Here is a 24,641-nt window from a genome sequence, read left to right as displayed (position 1 = left end):
ACAATGTGCTGCCCATACGTAGAGATGATCAATAAGACATCACATTGAACATATTATCTTAAATCCAGCACAGCCGAGGGTAGAGAGGCTACACCACAGCCGTAACTCTGAGGTCTGACAATACGGTTTATAGCAGTGAGGTTTAAAACACTACAGAGCCAAAACGGAGAGTGGCGACAGAGGCTCAGATCACGGGTCCAAAATGTCCCGCTAAGACTTATCACTCGTAAAACAAGTCAAGTGTTGTTTTTTTTGTGTGTGTGTGTGTGTGTGTGTGGGGGGTGGGGGGGTGGGGGGGGGGGGGGGGGTTGTCATAGCAACACATCTAAAAACAACCCCATAAAAATTAAATAAAGAGTTGAGCAGAAACAGGAAGTTGCTCAGCCCAGGGCTTCCCGGGTGAAAGGCGACTGCTGCCACCAAACGCTCGAGCTGTGGAAAAACCTCACACTTCTCCTCGCCCCCACCAATGTCCGACTTTGCTAGATTCTTCCAACTCACACAAGAAAGAAATCCCTGTCTGCAAAATATGAATCATCCACATGGAACTTTTCACAGAACTCAGTGAAACGGTGCTGCACTCCACTGACTGCCTACAGGGACAGACGGCTAAGGGAAAACTCACATAGCAACACTGCCTCCCTGTGGTCTACTCTAGAACTATACAGAGTCTGCACAGCAGATCAGATGCACTCTGAGCTGAAGTGGAGCCATCTCATTAGCAGCTGAATGAAGGCAGATTTTCAGAGTGACGCTCAGTTTGATGTCCGACGCTATTCCCCACAAGCCTGTTGGATTAGCCTTATTGTTTTAATCCAGTCTGAGCCCATACGGGCCAGTTTAGCCCCTCTACACGCAAAACTTACCAAAAAACTGAAAATCCAATGAAAGATTTGATTAGGCAGATCTATGGATCAGCGATAGCTTCAGTCGTAGCACTGTGTGTAAACAGAGAGAGTGACATTAACAGGGGACGTGGAGGAATATCAACCCTGAAGCTGAGAGCAACAGCGGGGAGGACACAGAATGACAAGACACCCATTCTGACAGGACACAGTGTGTGGGACGCGCTAGGCTTTCCTGAAAAGACGCTGGCGGAGGCCACAACCGCAAAAAAAAACATATGAGCTCATGCCTCATTCCATAACTAAAAATAGACTTTCCCATCAATCATAATGAATCTAGATGACTGAAATCAAGCATCAACTCCCTTGTACGCATGGCCATGACATTATTCAGAGTGAATCATGTCTATAGTCTAGCTCCCCCATCAGGGTCAGCTGTAGTGAATCATTAGTCCATCATATCCAATGCAATCCTACTGCAATGCCTCAGTCACAAATTGCATATTTGGTTTGTGGCTTTTCCACATTTCTTTCCATAGTAGTGTCCAGGATACCTTGTAGTCATGGGGCTTAAGACACTTCTTCACATGATGCTCACTCACCCACTCACCCACTCAAGGCAGCCGTACAGTATCTCACAGCTGACAGTGTCAGAAAGAGACAAAGACAACCACCAGCTGTAGAGTAAACTATTACAAGTCAACCCTTAAAAATGGAGAGAATTAGAGCCGATGATCATATTCTTGTGGAATTTACTAGCAAGACGAATTGGTTAGTCCTAAACTCTTTCAAACAGTAGTGAGGCAAGCGGACTAGACGGACAGCGTGCCCCAGCGTCTACTGTACTGCCCGACTAAGCAAACAGAACCCCGAATGACTCGTGGCTTCCTCTACACAGGCGAGGCAGCAAACTAAAGTTACCAAGTGAGTTAGAAAAGAGAGAATTAAGCAGCTTTTCTTCAATGAAAAAGACTTCAAACTACGCAGAAGAAAAAAGTTTGAGAGCCCAGAACTTACCGGCTATTCTGTCTCGCTCCATTACTTGCTCACAGCCTCAGCCACATGTAATGTCTGTCTTTTTTCTCTCTCTCCTTTTTTTGCTTAAGACTTCCCCTTTTTCTGTCTGACTTAGTCACCTCTCTCCCCCTCCCTCCCTCTTAGGTCTAATGTCTTCAATCTGCGGTGATGATGCAGTGTTAGTACTGTGTGATGATGCAGTGTTAGTACTGTGTGATGATGCAGCGTTAGCACTGTGTGATGATGCAGTGTTAGCACTGTGTGATGATGCAGTGTTAGCACTGTGTGATGATGCAGTGTTAGCACTGTGTGATGATGCAGTGTTAGCACTGTGTGATGATGCAGTGTTAGCACTGTGTGATGATGCAGTGTTAGCACTGTGTGATGATGCAGTGTTAGTACTGTGTGATGATGCAGTGTTAGCACTGTGTGATGATGCAGTGTTAGTACTGTGTGATGATGCAGCGTTAGTACTGTGTGATAATGCAGCGTTAGTACGGTGTGATAATGCAGCGTTAGTACGGTGTGATAATGCAGCGTTAGTACTGTGTGATGATGCAGTGTTAGTACTGTGTGATGATGCAGCGTTAGTACTGTGTGATAATGCAGCGTTAGTACGGTGTGATAATGCAGCGTTAGTACGGTGTGATAATGCAGCGTTAGTACTGTGTGATGATGCAGTGTTAGCACTGTGTGATAATGCAGCGTTAGTACTGTGTGATAATGCAGCGTTAGTACTGTGTGATAATGCAGCGTTAGTACTGTGTGATAATGCAGCGTTAGCACTGTGTGATGATGCAGTGTTAGTACGGTGTGATAATGCAGCGTTAGTACTGTGTGATAATGCAGCGTTAGTACTGTGTGATAATGCAGCGTTAGTACGGTGTGATAATGCAGCGTTAGTACTGTGTGATGATGCAGCGTTAGTACTGTGTGATGATGCAGTGTTAGCACTGTGTGATAATGCAGCGTTAGACTGTGTGATAATGCAGCGTTAGTACGGTGTGATAATGCAGCGTTAGTACTGTGTGATAATGCAGCGTTAGTACTGTGTGATAATGCAGCGTTAGTACTGTGTGATAATGCAGTGCTGATCATATAGAAGTTCTCTCTATCTTTAAAAAAAGTTTCTCTAGAAGGTTCCTGGAACTCAAGCACTCCGCTACCTCCATTTAACAGCCCCCAATCTCACACACACACACACACACACACACACACACACACACACACACACACACACACACACACACACACACACTCTGATACTGTATGCGTAGGGACCTTCGACACCATTCTAAGACGCCATGGTTACAAGGTAAACGTGGGGTAAGCGGATGAAGAATACTCCCATAACAACATCACACTCAACTGAGTGAGTTATAGAGGAACTTTAACATTTCCTGACCAGAGACTGTGTATTCTATCCTCCCAGAGTATCTCCAGTTCTATTGACTGGGGTTTAATCAGGAAAAACAAACACTGGAGTCACTTAACAGACCTGGAGCATTCCATAGTGCCCACCCCTAACCCCACTCCCTTTCCAACCCCTCCCCTGACGCCAGGAGAGCAGGACGCACTCTGGCCTCTGACCCTCCACCTTGCTTTCAGGAGAGGTCAAGGGTCACTTAGCGAGCTGCCGTCTGGATGAGAAAACGGCCAAACAAACACACGCGGCCCAAGTTACAAGCACTTCACTTCCCTTTCCATTTGTTCTCAAAGGGACATCCAATCCCTCCCTAGATAGTGCAGCGTTAGCGACTTTAGCTAGCCAGAGTTAGCGACTTAGCTATCTAGATAGCTTTAGCGTAAACATGATTGGAGACAAACCCTTTGGCTCTTTCAGGTGAATGTGACCTGTCCTGGGCTGTTTTAGTTTAGTCTACAGGAACCGCGGCTGGGTGAGGACAGTGATATGCTACAGTTGCGATAGGGCAAGTTGTTTCTCTTGGCTCGCCCCGATGACAAACGCCCGGCTTTATCTGAGGTGAGGTGATGATACAAGAGACGGGGCTGGGAATGGTGTACGTGTCGACGGTGATTTGTTGCACGTTGTCAGAAACTTCAACCGGAGCCAAACTTTGCTGTCTCTCTGCCAAAGAGTGTGATCAGAAGTGAGTTCACAAACATTCATAATAACCTTCTCTGGGTTTTTCCTCTCTCTTGTAAGATCCTCTTTTTAAATTGCTTCATCTACTGTATGGTGGGACCCAAGGAAGTTGGAACCAGTCATGAAAGGGTGCCCCATGGCCAATAGATGGGACTCACACAAACACCCCAATCTACACACACACACTGGATCCTAGTGGGAATGAGACAGGCATGGATGAGCAGTGGGGTTATCTGTATCTACATAGCCCTTTTAACAGAAACCCGTTATCTAGGGTCCCTTCTAACCCAAACCAGCTCTGTGGAGTTGTATGTCTCTCCCCCTCTGCTGCACCTCCTTCCTCTGGCTCTCCTCACTCCCCCACTCTTCATGTCATATGGCCATATGTCTGTGTGGGGGAGTAGAGGGACTGGATGGAGGGATAGGGGTGTGTGTAGATTTGTAGGTGTGTGTCCATATGTGTGTGTTGGTGTGTACATGTGTGCGCTCACACACACACACACACACACACACACACACACGCGCACGCACGCACGCACACGCACACACACACACACACACACACACACACACACACACACACACACACACACACACACACACACACACACACACACACACACACACTGTGTGGTTACTAAAGGTCACACAAAGAAACAGATCAGAGCTACACTCTGGATACATTTTCACCTTTATTAAAGAGGAACTCAGTCATAAGGAAGAAGCCAACTTCCATCCACATGGTGTTTGTCAATGTTACCCAAGTCTGTCAAAAATAGAGGCCCGTTTTTTTTAGGCTGTTAAAGCTGTTGAGCAATAACAAAGTTAATGGAATGCAGTGACTGCTTATGACATGTTTTAATTAAGGAGAACTCTTTAGGGCAGCCAAATGGCAGCACTAACCCGGTCTACCCTGGACCTAGTCAGTGCTCAGCTGGTCAGGCGAGATAGAGTCAGACCCTTGGCCTGAGCCCAAAAGCACTGTGGTGTCTTTCACACAGACTCATGCAAGCAGGCGCGCTTGTGGCCACACGCACAAACACACATACAGAAACACACGTGACAATCTGTGACTTCCTATTTGTGACACTCAGGCAACTAACAAAACAGCAGTATCTTTTGGTGTCACACTTTTTGATTTGTGATATGTGTACGGTATTTAAACAGTGGTGCTACGGTAAGCCAGCTCTGATTAAACGTTGGTTAACTATAAGCCTCAACAGGGCTGTACTGTATAGGCTCCATGGTGAGACCTAATTGAGGAGAGAGAGACCAACTCCAGTGTCCATCTGTAGAGAGAGGAGAGAGACCAGCTCCAGTGTCCATCTGTAGAGAGAGGAGAGAGACCAGCTCCAGTGTCCATCTGTAGAGAGAGGAGAGAGACCAACTCCAGTGTCCATCTGTAGAGAGAGGAGAGAGACCAACTCCAGTGTCCATCTGTAGAGAGAGGAGAGAGACCAGCTCCAGTGTCCATCTGTAGAGAGAGGAGAGAGACCAACTCCAGTGTCCATCTGTAGAGAGAGGAGAGAGACCAGCTCCAGTGTCCATCTGTAGAGAGAGGAGAGAGACCAACTCCAGTGTCCATCTGTAGAGAGAGGAGAGAGACCAGCTCCAGCGTCCATCTGTAGAGAGAGGAGAAAGACCAGCTCCAGTGTCCATCTGTAGAGAGAGGAGAGAGACCAGCTCCAGTGTCCATCTGTAGAGAGAGGAGAGAGACCAACTCCAGCGTCCATCTGTAGAGAGAGGAGAGAGACCAGCTCCAGTGTCCATCTGTAGAGAGAGGAGAGAGACCAGCTCCAGTGTCCATCTGTAGAGAGAGGAGAGAGACCAGCTCCAGCGTCCATCTGTAGAGAGAGGAGAGAGACCAACTCCAGCGTCCATCTGTAGAGAGAGGAGAGAGACCAGCTCCAGTGTCCATCTGTAGAGAGAGGAGAGAGACCAACTCCAGTGTCCATCTGTAGAGAGAGGAGAGAGACCAGCTCCAGCGTCCATCTGTAGAGAGAGGAGAGAGACCAACTCCAGCGTCCATCTGTAGAGAGAGGAGAGAGACCAGCTCCAGTGTCCATCTGTAGAGAGAGAAGAGAGACCAGCTCCAGCGTCCATCTGTAGAGAGAGGAGAGAGACCAGCTCCAGCGTCCATCTGTAGAGAGAGGAGAGAGACCAGCTCCAGCGTCCATCTGTAGAGAGAGGAGAGCGAGACCAACTCCAGCGTCTATCTGTAGAGATAAGAGAGAGAGACCAGCTCCAGTGTCCATCTGTAGAGAGGAGAGAGAGACCAGCTCCAGTGTCCATCTGTAGAGATAGAAGAGAGACAGACCAGCTCCAGTGTCCATCTGTAGAGATAGAAGAGAGACAGACCAGCTCTAGCATCCATCTGTTTGGAGAGAGAGACCAGCTCCAGCGTCCATCTGTAGAGAGAGGAGAGAGAGACCAGCTCCAGCATTCATCTGTAGAGAGAGCAGAGAGAGAGACCAGCTCCAGCGTCCATCTGTAGAGAGAGGAGAGAGACCAACTCCAGTGTCCATCTGTAGAGAGAGGAGAGAGACCAGCTCCAGTGTCCATCTGTAGAGAGAGGAGAGAGACCAACTCCAGTGTCCATCTGTAGAGAGAGGAGAGAGACCAGCTCCAGCGTCCATCTGTAGAGAGAGGAGAAAGACCAGCTCCAGTGTCCATCTGTAGAGAGAGGAGAGAGACCAGCTCCAGTGTCCATCTGTAGAGAGAGGAGAGAGACCAACTCCAGCGTCCATCTGTAGAGAGAGGAGAGAGACCAGCTCCAGTGTCCATCTGTAGAGAGAGGAGAGAGACCAGCTCCAGTGTCCATCTGTAGAGAGAGGAGAGAGACCAGCTCCAGCGTCCATCTGTAGAGAGAGGAGAGAGACCAACTCCAGCGTCCATCTGTAGAGAGAGGAGAGAGACCAGCTCCAGCGTCCATCTGTAGAGAGAGGAGAGAGACCAACTCCAGTGTCCATCTGTAGAGAGAGGAGAGAGACCAGCTCCAGCGTCCATCTGTAGAGAGAGGAGAGAGACCAACTCCAGCGTCCATCTGTAGAGAGAGGAGAGAGACCAGCTCCAGTGTCCATCTGTAGAGAGAGAAGAGAGACCAGCTCCAGCGTCCATCTGTAGAGAGAGGAGAGAGACCAGCTCCAGCGTCCATCTGTAGAGAGAGGAGAGAGACCAGCTCCAGCGTCCATCTGTAGAGAGAGGAGAGCGAGACCAACTCCAGCGTCTATCTGTAGAGATAAGAGAGAGAGACCAGCTCCAGTGTCCATCTGTAGAGAGGAGAGAGAGACCAGCTCCAGTGTCCATCTGTAGAGATAGAAGAGAGACAGACCAGCTCCAGTGTCCATCTGTAGAGATAGAAGAGAGACAGACCAGCTCTAGCATCCATCTGTTTGGAGAGAGAGACCAGCTCCAGCGTCCATCTGTAGAGAGAGGAGAGAGAGACCAGCTCCAGCATTCATCTGTAGAGAGAGCAGAGAGAGAGACCAGCTCCAGCGTCCATCTGTAGAGAGAGGAGAGAGAGACCAGCTCCAGCGTCCATCTGTAGAGAGAGGAGAGAGAGACCAGCTCCAGCGTCCATCTGTAGAGAGAGCAGAGAGAGAGACCAGCTCCAGCGTCCATCTGTAGAGAGAGGAGAGAGAGAGACTAGCTCCAGCGTCCAGCTGTAGAGAGGAGAGAGAGAGACCAGCTCCAGCGTCCATCTGTAGAGAGGAGAGAGAGACTAGCTCCAGCGTCCAGCTGTAGAGAGGAGAGACAGAGAGACCAGCTCCAGCGTCCATCTGTAGAGAGAGGAGAGCGAGAGAGACCAGCTCCAGCGTCTATCTGTAGAGAGAAGAGAGAGACTAGTTCCAGCGTCCAGCTGTAGAGAGAGGAGAGAGCGAGACCAGCTCCAGTGTCTAGCTGTAGAGAGAGGAGAGAGACCAGCTCCAGTGTCTAGCTGTAGAGAGAGGAAAGAGATCAGCTCCAGTGTCCATCTGTAGAGAGAGGAGAGAGAGAGACTAGCTCCAGTGTCTTGCTGTAGAGAGAGGAGAGAGACCAGCTCCAGTGTCTAGCTGTAGAGAGAGGAGAGAGCGAGACCAGCTCCAGTGTCTTGCTGTAGAGAGAGGAGAGAGACCAGCTCCAGTGTCTAGCTGTAGAGAGAGGAAAGAGATCAGCTCCAGTGTCTAGCTGTAGAGAGAGGAGAGAGACCAGCTCCAGTGTCTAGCTGTAGAGAGATGGTTTCACTCATATGTTTCAACACCTACCCTCTACATAATCCAAACCTGCCTGTTGGAGGAGAACCTCCCACCACAATAGGGCTGTCCCCCCCCCAAAAAAAATCTTGGTCGACTGTCACGTCCTGGCCAGTATAAGGTTAATTGTTTTTGTAGTTTGGTCAGGACGTGTTTTGTTTTATGTGGTTCGGGGTGGTGTGTTTGTGTAAAGGGTGTTTGATTTAGTATTTCCGGGTTTTTGGTTGATGGTCTATGTGTTTGTATTCTATGGTTAGTCTGGTGTGTGTGTTTCTATGTTTGGTTAATTGGGGTTGGGACTCTCAGTTGAAGGCAGGTGTTGTCTATCTGCCTTTGATTGAGAGTCCCATATATTAGGGTGTGTTTGTGTGTGTGATTTGTGGGTGATTGTTCTGTGTTGAGCCTATGCTTTGCAGACTGTCAGTTTATCGTTCGTTTTCTTGTTTGTTGTTTTTGTATTCGTGTTGATTTAATTAAATGTTCAAAATGAACAACTGCACACCTGCTGCGTATTGGTCTACCTTTTCTGATTACGATTTCGCATTATCGTCAGAAGACGAAGATACTTGTGACAGAATCACCCACCACTCAAGGACCAAGCAGCAGAAGAAGGAGCAGAGGGAATTCGAGTTGGACTGGCGGGAGAAGTGGACCTGGGAGGAAGTTCTGGACGGGGCCGGACCTTGGCACCAGGCTGAGGATTATCGCCGCCCGCAGTGGGAAATTGAGGCAGCCAAGGCAGAGAGGCGGAGGTACGAGGCCAAGTACGCGCTGAGGGAGAAGCACGAGAGGCACCCCCAATAATATTTTTTGGGGGGGCACACGGGTAGTTTGGCTAGGCGTAAGAAGAGCCGGAAGCCAGCTACCCGTGGTTATATGGAGGAGCGTATGGGGTGGAGAGCGCTATGTTTCGCTGAGGAGCGCACTATTTCACCCATACGCACGCACAGTCCGGTGCGCGTTATTCCAGCCCCTCGCAGGTGCCGTGCTAGAGCGGGCATCCAGCCTGGTAGGAGGATGCCTGCGCAGCGCATCTGGTCGCCGGTACGCCTCCGAGGACCAGGCTACCCAACTCCCGCTCTACGCACGGCTACCATCAGGCCCCTGCACAGCCCAGTCTGCCCTGTACGAGCACCCCGCTCGTACAGGGCTACTAGTTCCATCCAGCCAAGACGGGTTGTGCAGGAGGTAAGATCGAGACCGACTGTGCGCCTCCATAGCCCTGGGTTTCCAGCTCCTGTCTCTCGTGCGGACCCGGAAGTGCGTCAACCCAGTCCGACTCGTCCTGTTCCCGCTCCCCGCACTAGCCTGGAGGTGCGTGTACATAATCTGGTAAACCCAGTACCAGCACCACGCACCAGGCTACAAGTGCGTCAACCCAGCCACGCCAGTCAACAGTCACCAGAGCTGCCCGCCAGTCAACAGTCTTCATCAGAGCTGCCCGCCAGTCAACAGTCTTCGTCAGAGCTGCCCGCCAGTCAACAGTCTTCGTCAGAGCTGCCCGCCAGTCAACAGTCTTCGTCAGAGCTGCCCGCCAGTCAACAGTCTTCGTCAGAGCTGCCCGCCAGTCAACAGTCGTCGTCAGAGCTGCCCGCCAGTCAACAGTCGTCGTCAGAGCTGCCCGCCAGTCAACAGTCGTCGTCAGAGCTGCCCGCCAGTCAACAGTCGTCGTCAGAGCTGCCCGCCAGTCAACAGTCGTCGTCAGAGCTGCCCGCCAGTCAACAGTCGTCGTCAGAGCTGCCCGCCAGTCAACAGTCGTCGTCAGAGCTGCCCGCCAGTCAACAGTCGTCGTCAGAGCTGCCCGCCAGTCAACAGTCGTCGTCAGAGAGGTCAGACTGCGCTGAACTGCCGGAGTGGCCAGACTGCGCTGAACTGCCGGAGTGGCCAGACTGCGCTGAACTGCCGGAGTGGCCAGACTGCCCTGAACTGCCGGAGTGGCCAGACTGCCCTGAACTGCCGGAGTGGCCAGACTGCCCTGAACTGCCGGAGTGGCCAGACTGCCCTGAACTGCCGGAGTGGCCAGACTGCCCTGAACTGCCGGAGTGGCCAGACTGCCCTGAACTGCCGGAGTGGCCAGACTGCCCCGAACTGCCGGAGTGGCCAGACTGCCCCGAACTGCCGGAGTGGCCAGACTGCCCCGAACTGCCGGAGTGGCCAGACTGCCCCGAACTGCCGGAGTGGCCAGACTGCCCCGAACTGCCGGAGTGGCCAGACTGCCCCGAACTGCCGGAGTGGCCAGACTGCCCCGAACTGCCGGAGTGGCCAGACTGCCCCGAGTTGCCGGACTGCCCAGACTGCCCCGAGTTGCCAGACTTCCCAGACTGCCCCGAGTTGCCAGACTTCCCAGACTGCCCCGAGTTGCCAGACTTCCCAGACTGCCCCGAGTTGCCAGACTGCCCAGACTGCCCCGAGTTGCCAGACTGTCCCGAGTTGCCAGACTGTCCCGAGTTGCCAGACTGCCCAGACTGTCCCGAGTTGCCAGACTGCCCAGACTGTCCCGAGTTGCCAGACTGCCCAGACTGCCCCGAGTTGCCAGACTGCCCCGAGTTGCCAGACTGCCCAGACTGTCCCGAGTTGCCAGACTGCCCAGACTGTCCCGAGTTGCCAGACTGCCCAGACTGCCCCGAGTTGCCAGACTGCCCCGAGTTGCCAGACTGCCCAGACTGTCCCGAGCTGCCAGACTGCCCAGACTGTCCCGAGCTGCCAGACTGCCCCGACAGCCTGGAACTGCCTGAGCCGGAGCCACCTCCAGAAATAGGTGGGTTGGGGAGGGGGGGTGTAGCACAGTGCCGTCGTTGACGGCAGCCACCCTCCCTTCCCTCCCTTTAGAAAAGGGGAATTTTTTTTGGTGTTGCTTGGGGTTATTTTTTGTTAAGGTGCTTCTGGGGTAGCACCTTTAAGGGGGGGGTACTGTCACGTCCTGGCCAGTATAAGGTTAATTGTTTTTGTAGTTTGGTCAGGACGTGGCAGAGGGTATTTGTTTTATGTGGTTCGGGGTGGTGTGTTTGTGTAAAGGGTGTTTGATTTAGTATTTCCGGGTTTTTGGTTGATGGTCTATGTGTTTGTATTCTATGGTTAGTCTGGTGTGTGTGTTTCTATGTTTGGGGTTGGGACTCTCAGTTGAAGGCAGGTGTTGTCTATCTGCCTTTGATTGAGAGTCCCATATATTAGGGTGTGTTTGTGTGTGATTGGTGGGTGAAGCGCAACATAGCTTCAGCGTGTAAATCAGCTAGAAAGATGTGTCGGCATCGATTAATTGTCTCTGGCCCCCTCCCAGTTAGGGGGAGTGATGAGCTCTACAGCAGAGTCTCACAACTCAATCGCTGGTTGAAAACTGTTTTCTGCCCCTCCCAAAAGATAGAATTTGTAGATAATTGGCCCTCTTTCTGGGACTCACCCACAAACAGGACCAAGCCTGGCCTGTTGAGGAGTGACGGACTCCATCCTAGCTGGAGGGGTGCTCTCATCTTATCTACGAACATAGACAGGGCTCTAACTCCTCTAGCACCACAATGAAATAGGGTGCAGGCCAGGCAGCAGGCTGTTAGCCAGCCTGCCAGCTTAGTGGAGTCTGCCACTAGCACAGTCAGCGTAGTCAGCTCAGCTTTCCCCATTGAGACCGTGTCTGTGCCTCGATCTAGGTTCGGCAAAATTAAAAATGGCGGTGTTCGCTTTAGCAATCTCACTAGTATAAAGACCTCCTCCATTCCTGCCATTATTGAAAGAGATTGTGATACCTCACATCTCAAAATTGGGTTACTTAATGTTAGATCCCTCACTTCCAAGGCAGTTATAGTCAATGAACTAATCACTGATAATAATCTTGATGTGATTGGCCTGACTGAAACATGGCTTAAGCCTGATGAATTTACTGTGTTAAATGAGGCCTCACCCCCTGGTTACATTAGTGACCATACCCCCCGTGCATCCGGCAAAGGCGGAGGTGTTGCTAACATTTACGATAGCAAATTTCAATTTACAAAAAAAAAAACAACAATGACGTTTTCGTCTTTTGAGCTTCTAGTCATGAAATCTATGCAGCCTACTCACTCACTTTTTATAGCTACTGTTTATAGGCCTCCTGGGCCATATGCAGTGTTCCTCACTGAGTTCCCTGAATTCCTATCGGATCTTGTAGTCATAGCAGATAATATTCTAATTTTTGGTGACTTTAACATTCACATGGAAAAGTCCACAGACCCACTCCAAAAGGCTTTCGGAGCCATCATCGACTCAGTGGGTTTTGTCCAACATGTCTCTGGACCTACTCACTGCCACAGTCATACTCTGGACCTAGTTTTGTCCCATGGAATAAATGTTGTGGATCTAAATGTTTTTCCTCATAATCCTGGACTATCGGACCACCATTTTATTACGTTTGCAATTGCAACAAATAATCTGCTCAGACCCCAACCAAGGAGCATTAAAAGTCGTGCTATAAATTCTCAGACAACCCAAAGATTCCTTGATGCCCTTCCAGACTGCCTCTGCCTACCCAAGGACGTCAGAGGACAAAAATCAGTTAACCACCTAACCGAGGAACTCAATTTAACCTTGCGCAATACCCTAGATGCAGTTGCACCCCTAAAAACTAAAAACATCTGTCATAAGAAACTAGCTCCCTGGTATACAGAAAATACACGAGCTCTGAAGCAAGCTTCCAGAAAATTGGAACGGAAATGGCGCCACACCAAACTGGAAGTCTTCCGACTAGCTTGGAAAGACAGTACCGTGCAGTATCGAAGAGCCCTTACTGCTGCTCGATCATCCTATTTTTCCAACTTAATTGAGGAAAATAAGAACAATCCAAAATTTCTTTTTGATACTGTCGCAAAGCTAACTAAAAAGCAGCCTTCGCAAATGGAGGATGGCTTTCACTTCAGCAGTAATAAATTTATGAACTTCTTTGAGGAAAAGATCATGATCATTAGAAAGCAAATTACAGACTCCTCTTTAAATCTGGGTATTCCTCCAAAGCTCCATTGTCCTGAGTCTGCACAACTCTGCCAGGACCTAGGATCAAGGGAGATACTAAAGTGTTTTAGTACTATATCTCTTGACGCAATGATGAAAATAATCATGGCCTCCAAACCCTCAAGCTGCATACTGGACCCTATTCCAACTAAACTACTGAAAGAGCTGCTTCCTGTGCTTGGCCCTCCTATGTTGAACATAATAAACGGCTCTCTATCCACCGGATGTGTACCAAGCTCACTAAAAGTGGCAGTAATAAAGCCTCTCTTGAAAAAGCCGAATCTTGATCCAGAAATTATAAAAAACTATCGGCCTATATCGAATCTTCCATTCCTCTCAAAAATTTTAGAAAAAGCTGTTGCACAGCAACTCACTGCCTTCCTGAAGACAAACAATGTATACGAAACGCTTCAGTCTGGTTTTAGACCCCATCATAGCACTGAGACTGCACTTGTGAAGGTGGTAAATTACCTTTTAATGACGTCAGACCGAGGCTCTGCATCTGTCCTCGTGCTCCTAGATCTTAGTGCCGCTTTTGATACCATCGATCACCACATTCTTTTGGAGAGATTGGAAACCCAAATTGGTCTACATGGACAAGTTCTGGCCTGGTTTAGATCTTATCTGTCGGAAAGATATCAGTTTGTCTCTGTGAATGGTTTGTCCTCTGACAAATCAATTGTAAATTTCGGTGTTCCTCAAGGTTCCGTTTTAGGACCACTATTGTTTTCACTATATATTTTACCTCTTGGGGATGTCATTCGAAAACATAATGTTAAATTTCACTGCTATGCGGACGACACACAGCTGTACATTTCAATGAAACATGGTGAAGCCCCAAAATTGCCCTCGCTAGAAGCCTGTGTTTCAGACATAAAGAAGTGGATGGCTGCAAACTTTCTACTTTTAAACTCGGACAAAACAGAGATGCTTGTTCTAGGTCCCAAGAAACAAAGAGATCTTCTGTTGAATCTGACAATTAATCTGGATGGTTGTACAGTCGTCTCAAATAAAACTGTGAAGGACCTCGGCGTTACTCTGGACCCTGATCTCTCTTTTGAAGAACATATCAAGACTGTTTCAAGGACAGCTTTTTTCCATCTACGTAACATTGCAAAAATCAGAAATTTTCTGTCCAAAAATGACGCAGAAAAATTAATCCATGCTTTTGTTACTTCTAGGCTGGACTACTGCAATGCTCTACTTTCCGGCTACCCGGATAAAGCACTAAATAAACTTCAGTTAGTGCTAAATACGGCTGCTAGAATCCTGACTAGAACCAAAGTGCTAGCCTCCCTACACTGGCTTCCTGTTAAGGCAAGGGCTGATTTCAAGGTTTTACTGCTAACCTACAAAGCATTACATGGGCTTGCTCCTACCTATCTTTCCGATTTGGTCCTGCCGTACATACCTACACGTACGCTACGGTCACAAGACGCAGGCCTCCTAATTGTCCCTAGAATTTCTAAGCAAACGGCTGGAGGTAGGGCTTTCTCCTATAGAGCTCCATTTTTATGGAATGGTCTGCCTACCAATGTGAGAGACGCAGACTCAGTCTCAACCTTTAAGTCTTTACTGAAGACTTATCTCTTCAGTAGGTCCTATGATTAAGTATAGTCTGGCCCTGGAGTGTGAAGGTGAACGGAAAGGCTGGAGCAACGAACCGCCCTTGCTGTCTCTGCCTTGCCGGTTCCCCTCTTTCCACTGGGATTCTCTGCCTCTAACCCTTTTACAGGGGCTGAGTCACTGGCCTACTGGTGTTCTTCCATGCCGTCCATGGGAGGGGTGCGTCACTTGAGTGGGTTGAGTCACTGACGTGGTCTTCCTGTCTGGGTTGGCGCCCCCCCCCCCCTTGGGTTGTGCCATGGCGGAGATCGTTGTGGGCTATACTCGGCCTTGTCTTAGGACGGTAAGTTGGTGGTTGGAGACATCCCTCTAGTGGTGTGGGGGCTGTGCTTTGGCAAAGTGGGTGGGGTTATATCCTGCCTGTTTGGCCCTGTCCGGGGGTATCATCGGATGGGGCCACAGTGTCTTCTGATCCCTCCTGTCTCAGCCTCCAGTATTTATGCTGCAGTAGTTTATGTGTCGGGGGGCTAGGGTCAGTCTGTTACATCTGGAGTATTTCTCTTGTCTTATCCGGTGTCCTGTGTGAATTTAAATATGCTCTCTCTAATTCTCTCTTTCTCTCTTTCTCTCGGAGGACCTGAGCCCTAGGACCATGCCTCAGGACTACCTGGTATGATGACTCCTTGCTGTCCCCAGTCCACCTGGCCGTGCTGCTGCTCCAGTTTCAACTGTTCTGCCTGCGGCTATGGAACCCTGACCTGTTCACCGGACGTGCTTGTTGCACCCTCGACAACTACTATGATTATTATTATTTGACCATGCTGGTCATTTATGAACATTTTAACATTTTGACCATGTTCTGTTATAATATCCACCCTGCACAGCCAGAAGAGGACTGGCCACCCCTCATAGCCTGGTTCCTCTCTAGGTTTCTTCCTAGGTTTTTGGCCTTTCTAGGGAGTTTTTCCTAGGGAGTTTTTCCTAGCCACCGTGCTTCTTTCACATGCTTTGCTTGCTGTTTGGGGTTTTAGGCTGGGTTTCTGTACAGCACTTTGAGAATATCAGCTGATGTACGAAGGGCTATATAAAAATAAATTTGATTTGAAATTTGATTTGATGATTGTTCTGTGTTGAGCCTATGCTTTGCAGACTGTCAGTTTATCGTTCGTTTTCTTGTTTGTTGTTTTTGTATTCGTGTTGATTTAATTAAATGTTCAAAATGAACAACTGCACACCTGCTGCGTATTGGTCTACCTTTTCTGATGACGATTTCGCATTATCGTCAGAAGACGAAGATACTTGTGACATCGACCTAGAGTCATCTGTTCTTTCGACCAATATATTTTGTCCCATATATAGACACCGGTGGAGGCTGCTGAGGGGAGGAGAGCTCATAATAATGGCTGGAACAGAGTAAATGGAATGGCATCAAACATATGGAAACCAGACATTATTCCAGCCATTACCACTAGCCCGTCCTCCCAAATTTTAAGGTGCCACTAACCTCCTGTGATAGACACACCTTATGTGTTTTAATAAAATCCACTTTATATGCATTGAGCTTGTCTGATGCTTTAAGCTCACTGTTTGATGAAATAAGACACAAATGACTCAAGAAGGAGCAAGAGATCAAGATAACCAGAAGAAAAAAACCTTAACCTGTCCCAACCATCCAACTCCCGCTGGCTTTCGCAGATTCTGCTGTTACTCTCCTGAAGTTGCTTGTAATAGGCTACACGAGGAGTCGGCCAACCTTCTCACGTGGAATGCCAATTTATATTACAATTTCTACTGATCTGTGTACCAGTTATGGTTTTCATATTCACATTTTTCATGGAACAATTTCATTTGATTTATAATAATGTCTTCGTATCTCAAAATCATTGTCATGTGGTACATCAAAATTCTATCCAATTCTATATGAAAATGATATAAACTTAATATTTCCAACTATGTAAAAATAGCATATAAAGCCAACAAATAAAAACATTGCAGCCTGCAGTGTCTACACATGGCCTGTCTGCAATGAACTTGAAACATTGTATTAACTGTTAACTTCGGTCTGGCAAAAAGCTCCTTGAAACATTGTATTTAACTGTTAACTTCGGTCTGGCCTGAAGCTCCTTGAAACATTGTATTAACTGTTAACTTCGGTCTGGCCTGAAGCTCCTTGAAACATTGTATTAACTGTTAACTTCGGTCTGGCCTGAAGCTCCTTGCAACATTGTATTAACTGTTAACTTCGGTCTGGCCTGAAGCTCCTTGAAACATTGTATTAACTGTTAACTTCGGTCTGGCCTGAAGCTCCTTGCAACATTGTATTAACTGTTAACTTCGGTCTGGCCTGAAGCTCCTTGCAACATTGTATTAACTGTTAACTTCGGTCTGGCCTGAAGCTCCTTGAAACATTGTATTAACTGTTAACTTCGGTCTGGCCTGAAGCTCCTTGAAACATTGTATTAACTGTTAACTTCGGTCTGGCCTGAAGCTCCTTGAAACATTGTATTAACTGTTAACTTCGGTCTGGCCTGAAGCTCCTTGAAACATTGTATTAACTGTTAACTTCGGTCTGGCCTGAAGCTCCTTGCAACATTGTAAAAATAGTCTGTGCCATCAGCTGTAGGCTATTTGCACAAGGGATAAGTAGTAGGCTTATTTTATGATGTTTCTACTGGATCAGACAGAGCATGACATTTTTCCCTTCACACTGAGTGGTTATCAAAAAGGGAGAGAGCTGGAAAGATTTTTCAAATACATTGAGGAATTATTGTTAGTCTCGGACTTTGCTTCCTCACTGTTTGAGGTGAAGAAAACATTACTTTGAGAAGCCTATAGGCCGGCCTACTTCTATTCGTAATCAGGTGCACGTTCTTACTCAACATTGTCTTTTGTTTGGAGTGCTCCTAAATTGACAGAACTCGTAAATGGAATGAAATAAACCAAAATGTGTAGTATAGTATAGGTTACGTGCTCTGCAAACAACGTGTCCACTCCGACAATGAGAGCGGTAAACGACTGGAATAATATTAATAATAACATCCCTTTTTCAGGACCCTGTCTTTCAAAGATAATTCGTAAAAATCTCAATAACTTCACAGATCTTCATTGTAAAGGGTTTAAACACTGTTTCCCATGCTTGTTTAATGAACCATAAACAGTTAATGAACATGCAGGTGTGTCACAGCATCATCGGACTGAGCTTGTTGTCATTGCAGGCAATCTCAACGCTGTGCGCTACAGGGAAGACATCCTCCTCCCTCATGTGGTACCCTTCCAGCAGGTTCATCCTGACATGACCCTCCAGCATGACAATGCCACCAGCCATACTGCTCGTTCTGTGCGTGATTTCCTGCATGACAGGAATGTCAGTGTTTTGCCATGGCCAGCGAAGAGCCCGGATCTCAATCCCATTGAGCACGTCTGGGACCTGTTGGATCGGAGGGTGAGGGCTCTTCGCTGGGGAACTTGCAGGTGCCTTGGTGGAAGAGTGGGGTAACATCTCACAGCAAGAACTGGCAAATCTGGTGCAGTCCATGAGGAGGAGATGCACTGCAGTACTTAATGCAGCTGGTGGCCACACCAGATACTGACTGTTACTTTTGATTCCCCCCCCCCCCCCCCCCCCTTTGTTCAGGGACACATTATTCCATTTCTGTTAGTCACATGTCTGTGGAACTTGTTCAGTTTATGTCTCAGTGTTTGAATCTTGTTATGTTCATACAAATATTTACACATGTTAAGTTTGCTGAAAATAAACACAGTTCACAGTGAGAGGACGTTTCTTTTTTTGCTGAATTTATATTGAATGCATTAACAGACATTACCGTAACCAAACAAACATTGTAGATTAGAAATGATAGGAATGAACTGTAACATGTACTACTGGTGATCTACTGTATGTAATGGGCAATTGATAGACACTAACAATGAAACGCAAACAATTCACACAATGAAGTTATGAAACAATGAATGTGCACAAATTGGCAGGAGAGAGCTCATTCTGGAGAGAGAAGTGCATTGTGCAGCCACACTCCCCATCTTCTTGGACTGTGCCATCCCCACGGCCTCCGCAATGGATTAGTTCACTGAGATGATTAGTTCACTGAGATGATTAGTTCACTGAGATGATTAGTTCACTGAGATGATTAGATCACTGAGATGGGCGCGAATAAGATGTGTGCCAGAATTCTTCTTTAGATATTTACTACTGCTCGACAAAAACATAATCATTTCTGTCGACCGACAGCCTATCGACCAAACAATCAACCAGTCTAATAATTGGGGTCACCGCACACACACACGGACATGCGAGTGCACCTATGCACACACACACGCGCACGTATGCACACACATGCACGTATGCACACACATACGCCCCCGTATGCGCACACACACACACGCACACACACGCACACACACACACGCACGTATGCACACACACATGCGCACATATGCACACACACATACACGTATGCACACACGTGCACGTTTGCTCACACACGCACATATGCACACATGCGCACGTATACACACACGCGCGCCACACACACACACACACACACACACACACACACACACACACACACATACACGCACATACACACGCGGGCACGTATGCACACACACGAGCGCACATATGCACACACACACGTATGCACACACACACACAGGCGCACGTATGCACCCACACACAGGAGCATGTATGCACACACACACACGCACACACACACACACACGCACGTATGCACACACACATGCGCACGTATGCACACACACACACATGCACATATGCACACACGTGCACGTTTGCACACACATACGCACACGTATGCACACACATTCACGTATGCACACACACGCACATATGCACACATGCGCACGTATACACACACGCGCGCACACACACACACACACACACACACACACACACACACACACACACACACACACACACACACACACACGCACACACACACGCGGGCACGTATGCACACACACACACGTATGCACACACACACACAGGCGCACGTATGCACACACACATACACACGCGCATGTATGCACACAAACACACGCGCATGTATGCACTCAAGCACACATATGCACACACACGCACGTATGCACACGCGTGCACATATGAACACACAGACACGCGCACATATGCACACACACACACGCACATATGCACACACACATGCACATGTATGCACACACACACATGCACATATGCACACACACAAAAGCACACGTATGCACACACACACGTGCGCAGGTATGCACACACACACACACACACACAGGCACATGTATGCACACACACACACACACACACACAGGCGTATGTATGCACACACACATACACAGGCGCATGTTTGCACACACACATACACACGCACATGCGCAGACACACACACACACACACATGTATACACACACATGCATGTATGTACACACACGTGCACGTATGCACACACACACACGTATACACGCACACACACACGCGCACGCATGCACCCATAGGCATGCACACACATACAAACACACTCATATGCAGACACACACATCACCATCACCACCCAGCCTGGGGAGGAAGGCTGTTATCCAGAGCAGATTCCTCTCGCATGACCGTACATCCTGTAGACATAACCACACACACACACACACACACACACACGTTGTGCAGTAGGGCAGATGGGCATAGAACGCAGACAGCCATGTACACAAAGCACCCATGCAAGACCAAACACAGAAGCCCCAAAAAACTGTAGGCTACACGGTGACGGACGTTGCATGGTGAGCCTAAGGGTTCATATTAAATGTAAGCCGTCACTTTATTACATGACCTATGGCCAAACGCCTGACCCCGACATGCTACATTTAGTTACATAAGAGTCAAGGACTGGACCAGCACACAGCGGACCACTAGTAAAGACATGCCTATGGGGCGGTGATGCACTATGAAGGAGAAAGAACAGTCAGAAAGAGAAAAAAGATGAGTGGGAAGAGAAAAGAGAGATATAAGAGAGGAGGAGGTAGTGAAAGGGCTGAATGTAAATGGACAGGAAGAAGAAAGGAGTTAATAAGGTAAAAGGGAGGAGAGATCAGGAGGTTCACTCTGCAGGAGCATGTCTGCACATCTGGGGAAGGGCCTCGGGGGGCCGATGATATACACACACACACACACACAATTTTAGACCGTCTTTCTTAACCTACAGTAAGAGCTGATGATGCAGAATAAAGGGGGAGCGAGGGAGAGAAAATAAAACAGACTGTGCCCGATTCGTCGCTGCAGCCACAATCTATGACCTCATCTCAGCGCTACACAGCGCAGCTCCCCTATTCTCTGTTAGACACAGACAGGCCTGTCCTTCACACGAGTCTACTGCCCTGCTTTTACAACCAGACCTGCTAGCCTGGGGATCATTCACTTACAACATTCAGGAATCGATAAGCTCCACATATTCATTTCTATCTGCCATGTTCTAAAAAGTCTCACCATCCTGAACAAAAGCCCTGCTACGACACATCCAGCAGCTGTTAATCTGAGGGTCTATGACACACACACACACACACACACACACACACTCTCTGTTTTCACTCTCTCTCTCTCTCTCTCTCTCTCTCTCTCTCTCTCTCTCTCTCTCTCTCTCTCTCTCTCTGCCTGATTGATTGAGGGACCTTGATTTGATCCAATCACCCAAATCGCTCTGATCCCGATGGCAGCCACATGCTCATCCCCAATCCCATCCACATATTCCCCACTGATGGTGTCCAAATGCTGAGGGAGAGGGGATGCGTGAGTGGGGCTCACTGGGGCTTTGGGGGAATTGACCTGGTGTAAATACGGGGATTGAGATTGTGATTGTGTGGAGTCAGTGTGGTTGAGTTAATGAGCAAGGCCTGCGTTCAATAAGACAGGGATTAGACTTGGTCTTTGACGTTTCTGTTTGCTATCAATTTCTCATTGGTTTTCATTGGTTAAAGATGACCTGGTGTAAACCAGTCAGAGAGAGAAGTTACACTTCCCAGTTCATAACTAAATAGAGAATGAATTTCATGGCCAATATATAGCTGAATAAGCAATGTCCCAAAGGCTGAGTAATCACTCTTGGAATGGCTGCTCACAGTACAAAACAGATTGTAGATACTATCTAAACCACTGCCCTCCACAGGACAATCATTTCTCAACTCAAAGACAGACTTTTTTCTTTCCAGAAGTCTGACAACCCCCAACCCCAATTCCAGGTCAGTAAGATGTTAAATCAAATAGTGTTGAAAAAGTTATTGGACTGCAGTCCGTCTGTCTGTCCTTCCCAGCGTGGCTGTGGTAGTACTGGGACATCTGCTGGATATTTCCTCACCATAAGGTAGTAATTAGAGCCTGGAGGAAGCTGGCAGCAGACAGGCCAGAATGGGATATATCCTCGCAGAGTCCAGGCCCAGGAGTCTCCGGCTCTACATAGCCCAGACCTAGCCTGAGTCTCTGATCTGTTTGTGTTCCAACTTGTTTGGCGTGACACTCATAGCAAGGGAGTTGGCAAGACAGCACAAACAGATCTTGGACTCAGGCTATAAAATGCCCAGGTCAGAACCACACTTAGCATTTTGAATGGCTGATAGAACTGACAGATGGAGTTAAATACTGACATTGAGAAAATGAATCATCAACAGTGGCCTGGATGCCTTATCAATTCACTAAGTACTGCCTAACACACAGCAGGGTACAGAGTGCATGGACAAACAAGACTGAGGGCTAGGTAGTCAACAATAATGTGTGTTTTGGGATCACACACACACACACACACACACACACACACACACACACACACACACACACACACACACACACACACACACACACACACACACACACACACACACACACACACACACACACACACACACACACACACACACACACACACACACACACACACACACACACCTCTGTCCTGTCCCTGCGAATTAGACTAAACTGAGTCATGGTGAGGGAATGAGTGAGCGAGTGAGTGAGTGAGTGAGAGAGAGAGAGAGAACAAAAGAGGGAGAAATGGAGAGGCAGAGAGAGAGAAAGAGTTCCTGTGGTTCCTTGTGGCTTGTGCCCCTGTAATCAGCATGGCAGGCTCCTGATGTCTAAATCTGCTGCACTGACCCAGACAGTCTCCACACACACACACGCACACGCACGCGCACGCGCTCGCGCGCGCACACGCACACACACACACACACACACGCACACACACACGCACACACCCACGCGCACACCCACGCGCACACACACACGCGCGCACACACACACGCTCACACACACACGCGCACACACACGCGCGCACACACACACGAGCGCTATGGTAGTGTCTGTGCATGTGGAGTTTGGTCACAGAGCACTCCCAGATAAATACAAGACCTCAGAGCGTTAAATATGCCCTACGTGGCTTCTACTGGGACATTATGCAACTATTAATGGCCATCCACATTACCTACCATAGTACCTTAAAATCGACTCTTTTAAAAACACATGCTATTAATGTTTTTAATGCATCTGCGGAAATGCAATAAACAGTTTTGGGGAGAAAAAAAATGTTCCTCTTACCCCATAATATGACTGTCCACATTATGTTTACAAGCTAATCTGCATGGCAATAACGAGTAGCTCATTAGTCATGCTATGTTAATGACAGCTGCTCTCAACAGAAGGTGTGTGTGTTTTATAGAAGTTATATAACTAAAGAATGAATGACACTAGATGACTGCCCATCACCCTAAGCCATAGTGACATGGCCCTGTTTTCAGTGTCCTGTTTTCAGTGTCCTGTTTTCAGTGTGTCTGTGTGTGTCAGCTGTGTTACCCAAATCAACATCCCTATAAATAGCTGAACTCTGACACACTGGCTAGTGATGTCATAGAGCGCACCACAGTATTTCCGGCGGTTTTGACGGCATTCCCGAAAAAACAAAACGTCAGCGGGCATTCCTGCACAGCGAGGCTAATCATAGAGGCATCTGGACCTGGGGAGACTGGAGACAAATGAGCCATAATAAGTAATGGGTTACTTCCTATGGGGGGGCTTAAGATTAGGCTAATGAAAGCTTAAAGCTTCTCCAGCAGCAAATGGAGATAGAACCATTTGTGCGGATACGCAAATTCACAGAACACCAAGTCCCTTTGAGAACCATAGGCTAAGTAGTGGGTTTTTCTGAGTGGGAGTTCTGGTGTGATGTTCATCAATGAGAGAGCTTAATAATAGGTCACTTAGCAGACATGTTATTCTAAAGAGACAGAATAGTCAACATTAACAATGACACAGGATGAACATTAAAAACAATGGCCCATGTGGGAAATCTAATCCACAACCCTTGTGTTGCCAGCACCATGCTCAAACTCATTATCCACAGTGAGTTGGGGTTGGTCCAGTACAGAGCGTTTCAGACTCAGGGAATGAGCTGGCTTCACTGTAAGGCAGCATTGTTAAGGAGACATAAAGAGCGGTATTGACTCCTCATCTGCTGCTTGGTCACTACGGGACCTGGATCTGCCATTGTGCTGCTGAGTAGGAGGATAGCTGACACACTGGAGCCTAATGAGAAAAACTAGATACACAAAGTTCCTTGTTACATACAGGGTTGCTCAACTCGTCCAGCCACACGGAGAGTTGATACCCAGCATCCCTTTACTACGGTGTTGCTCAATTCTGGTCCACGGACACTCACGCAGTATTCAGGCATTTGTTCCAGCCAAGCACTAATCTGATTCAGCACTTACACGCCTGATTCAACTGGTCAATGGCTCGTTGATTAATTGATTCAAGAGTTAGTGTTTGGCTTGAACAAAAGCCTGCACTCCCTGTGTGGGGGTACCCTGGACCAGAGTTGAGAGACTCTGCCCTACTTTCAACTGTCT

The 24,641-nt window shown here is 48.1% G+C and overlaps 1 protein-coding gene across 3 annotated transcripts in view; it reads right to left on the bottom strand.

Annotated features, from left to right (window-relative positions):
* The window catches only part of LOC106564665 (septin-9), a 93,756-nt gene that overhangs the window by 65,691 nt on the left and 3,424 nt on the right, over positions 1 to 24,641 (bottom strand). Inside the window, exon 1 of one of the 3 annotated variants that reach the window (XM_014130872.3) lies at positions 1,863 to 2,008. The exons of 1 other annotated variant lie outside the window; for it this stretch is intronic. In XM_014130872.3, the coding sequence (XP_013986347.1) occupies positions 1,863 to 1,884 (22 nt within the window). In that variant the 5' untranslated portion in view covers positions 1,885 to 2,008. Of the gene's footprint in view, positions 1 to 1,862; positions 2,009 to 24,641 lie in introns of those variants that run through there. One more of the 3 variants, XM_014130875.2, reaches the window with a different exon arrangement.

This window comes from Salmo salar, chromosome 12 (genome assembly GCF_965601325.2).
Source record: "Salmo salar chromosome 12, fSalSal1, whole genome shotgun sequence".
Taxonomy (NCBI): domain Eukaryota; kingdom Metazoa; phylum Chordata; class Actinopteri; order Salmoniformes; family Salmonidae; genus Salmo; species Salmo salar.
Note: the sequence above shows the minus strand (reverse complement) of the source record. Positions and strands in the feature narration are given on the sequence as shown.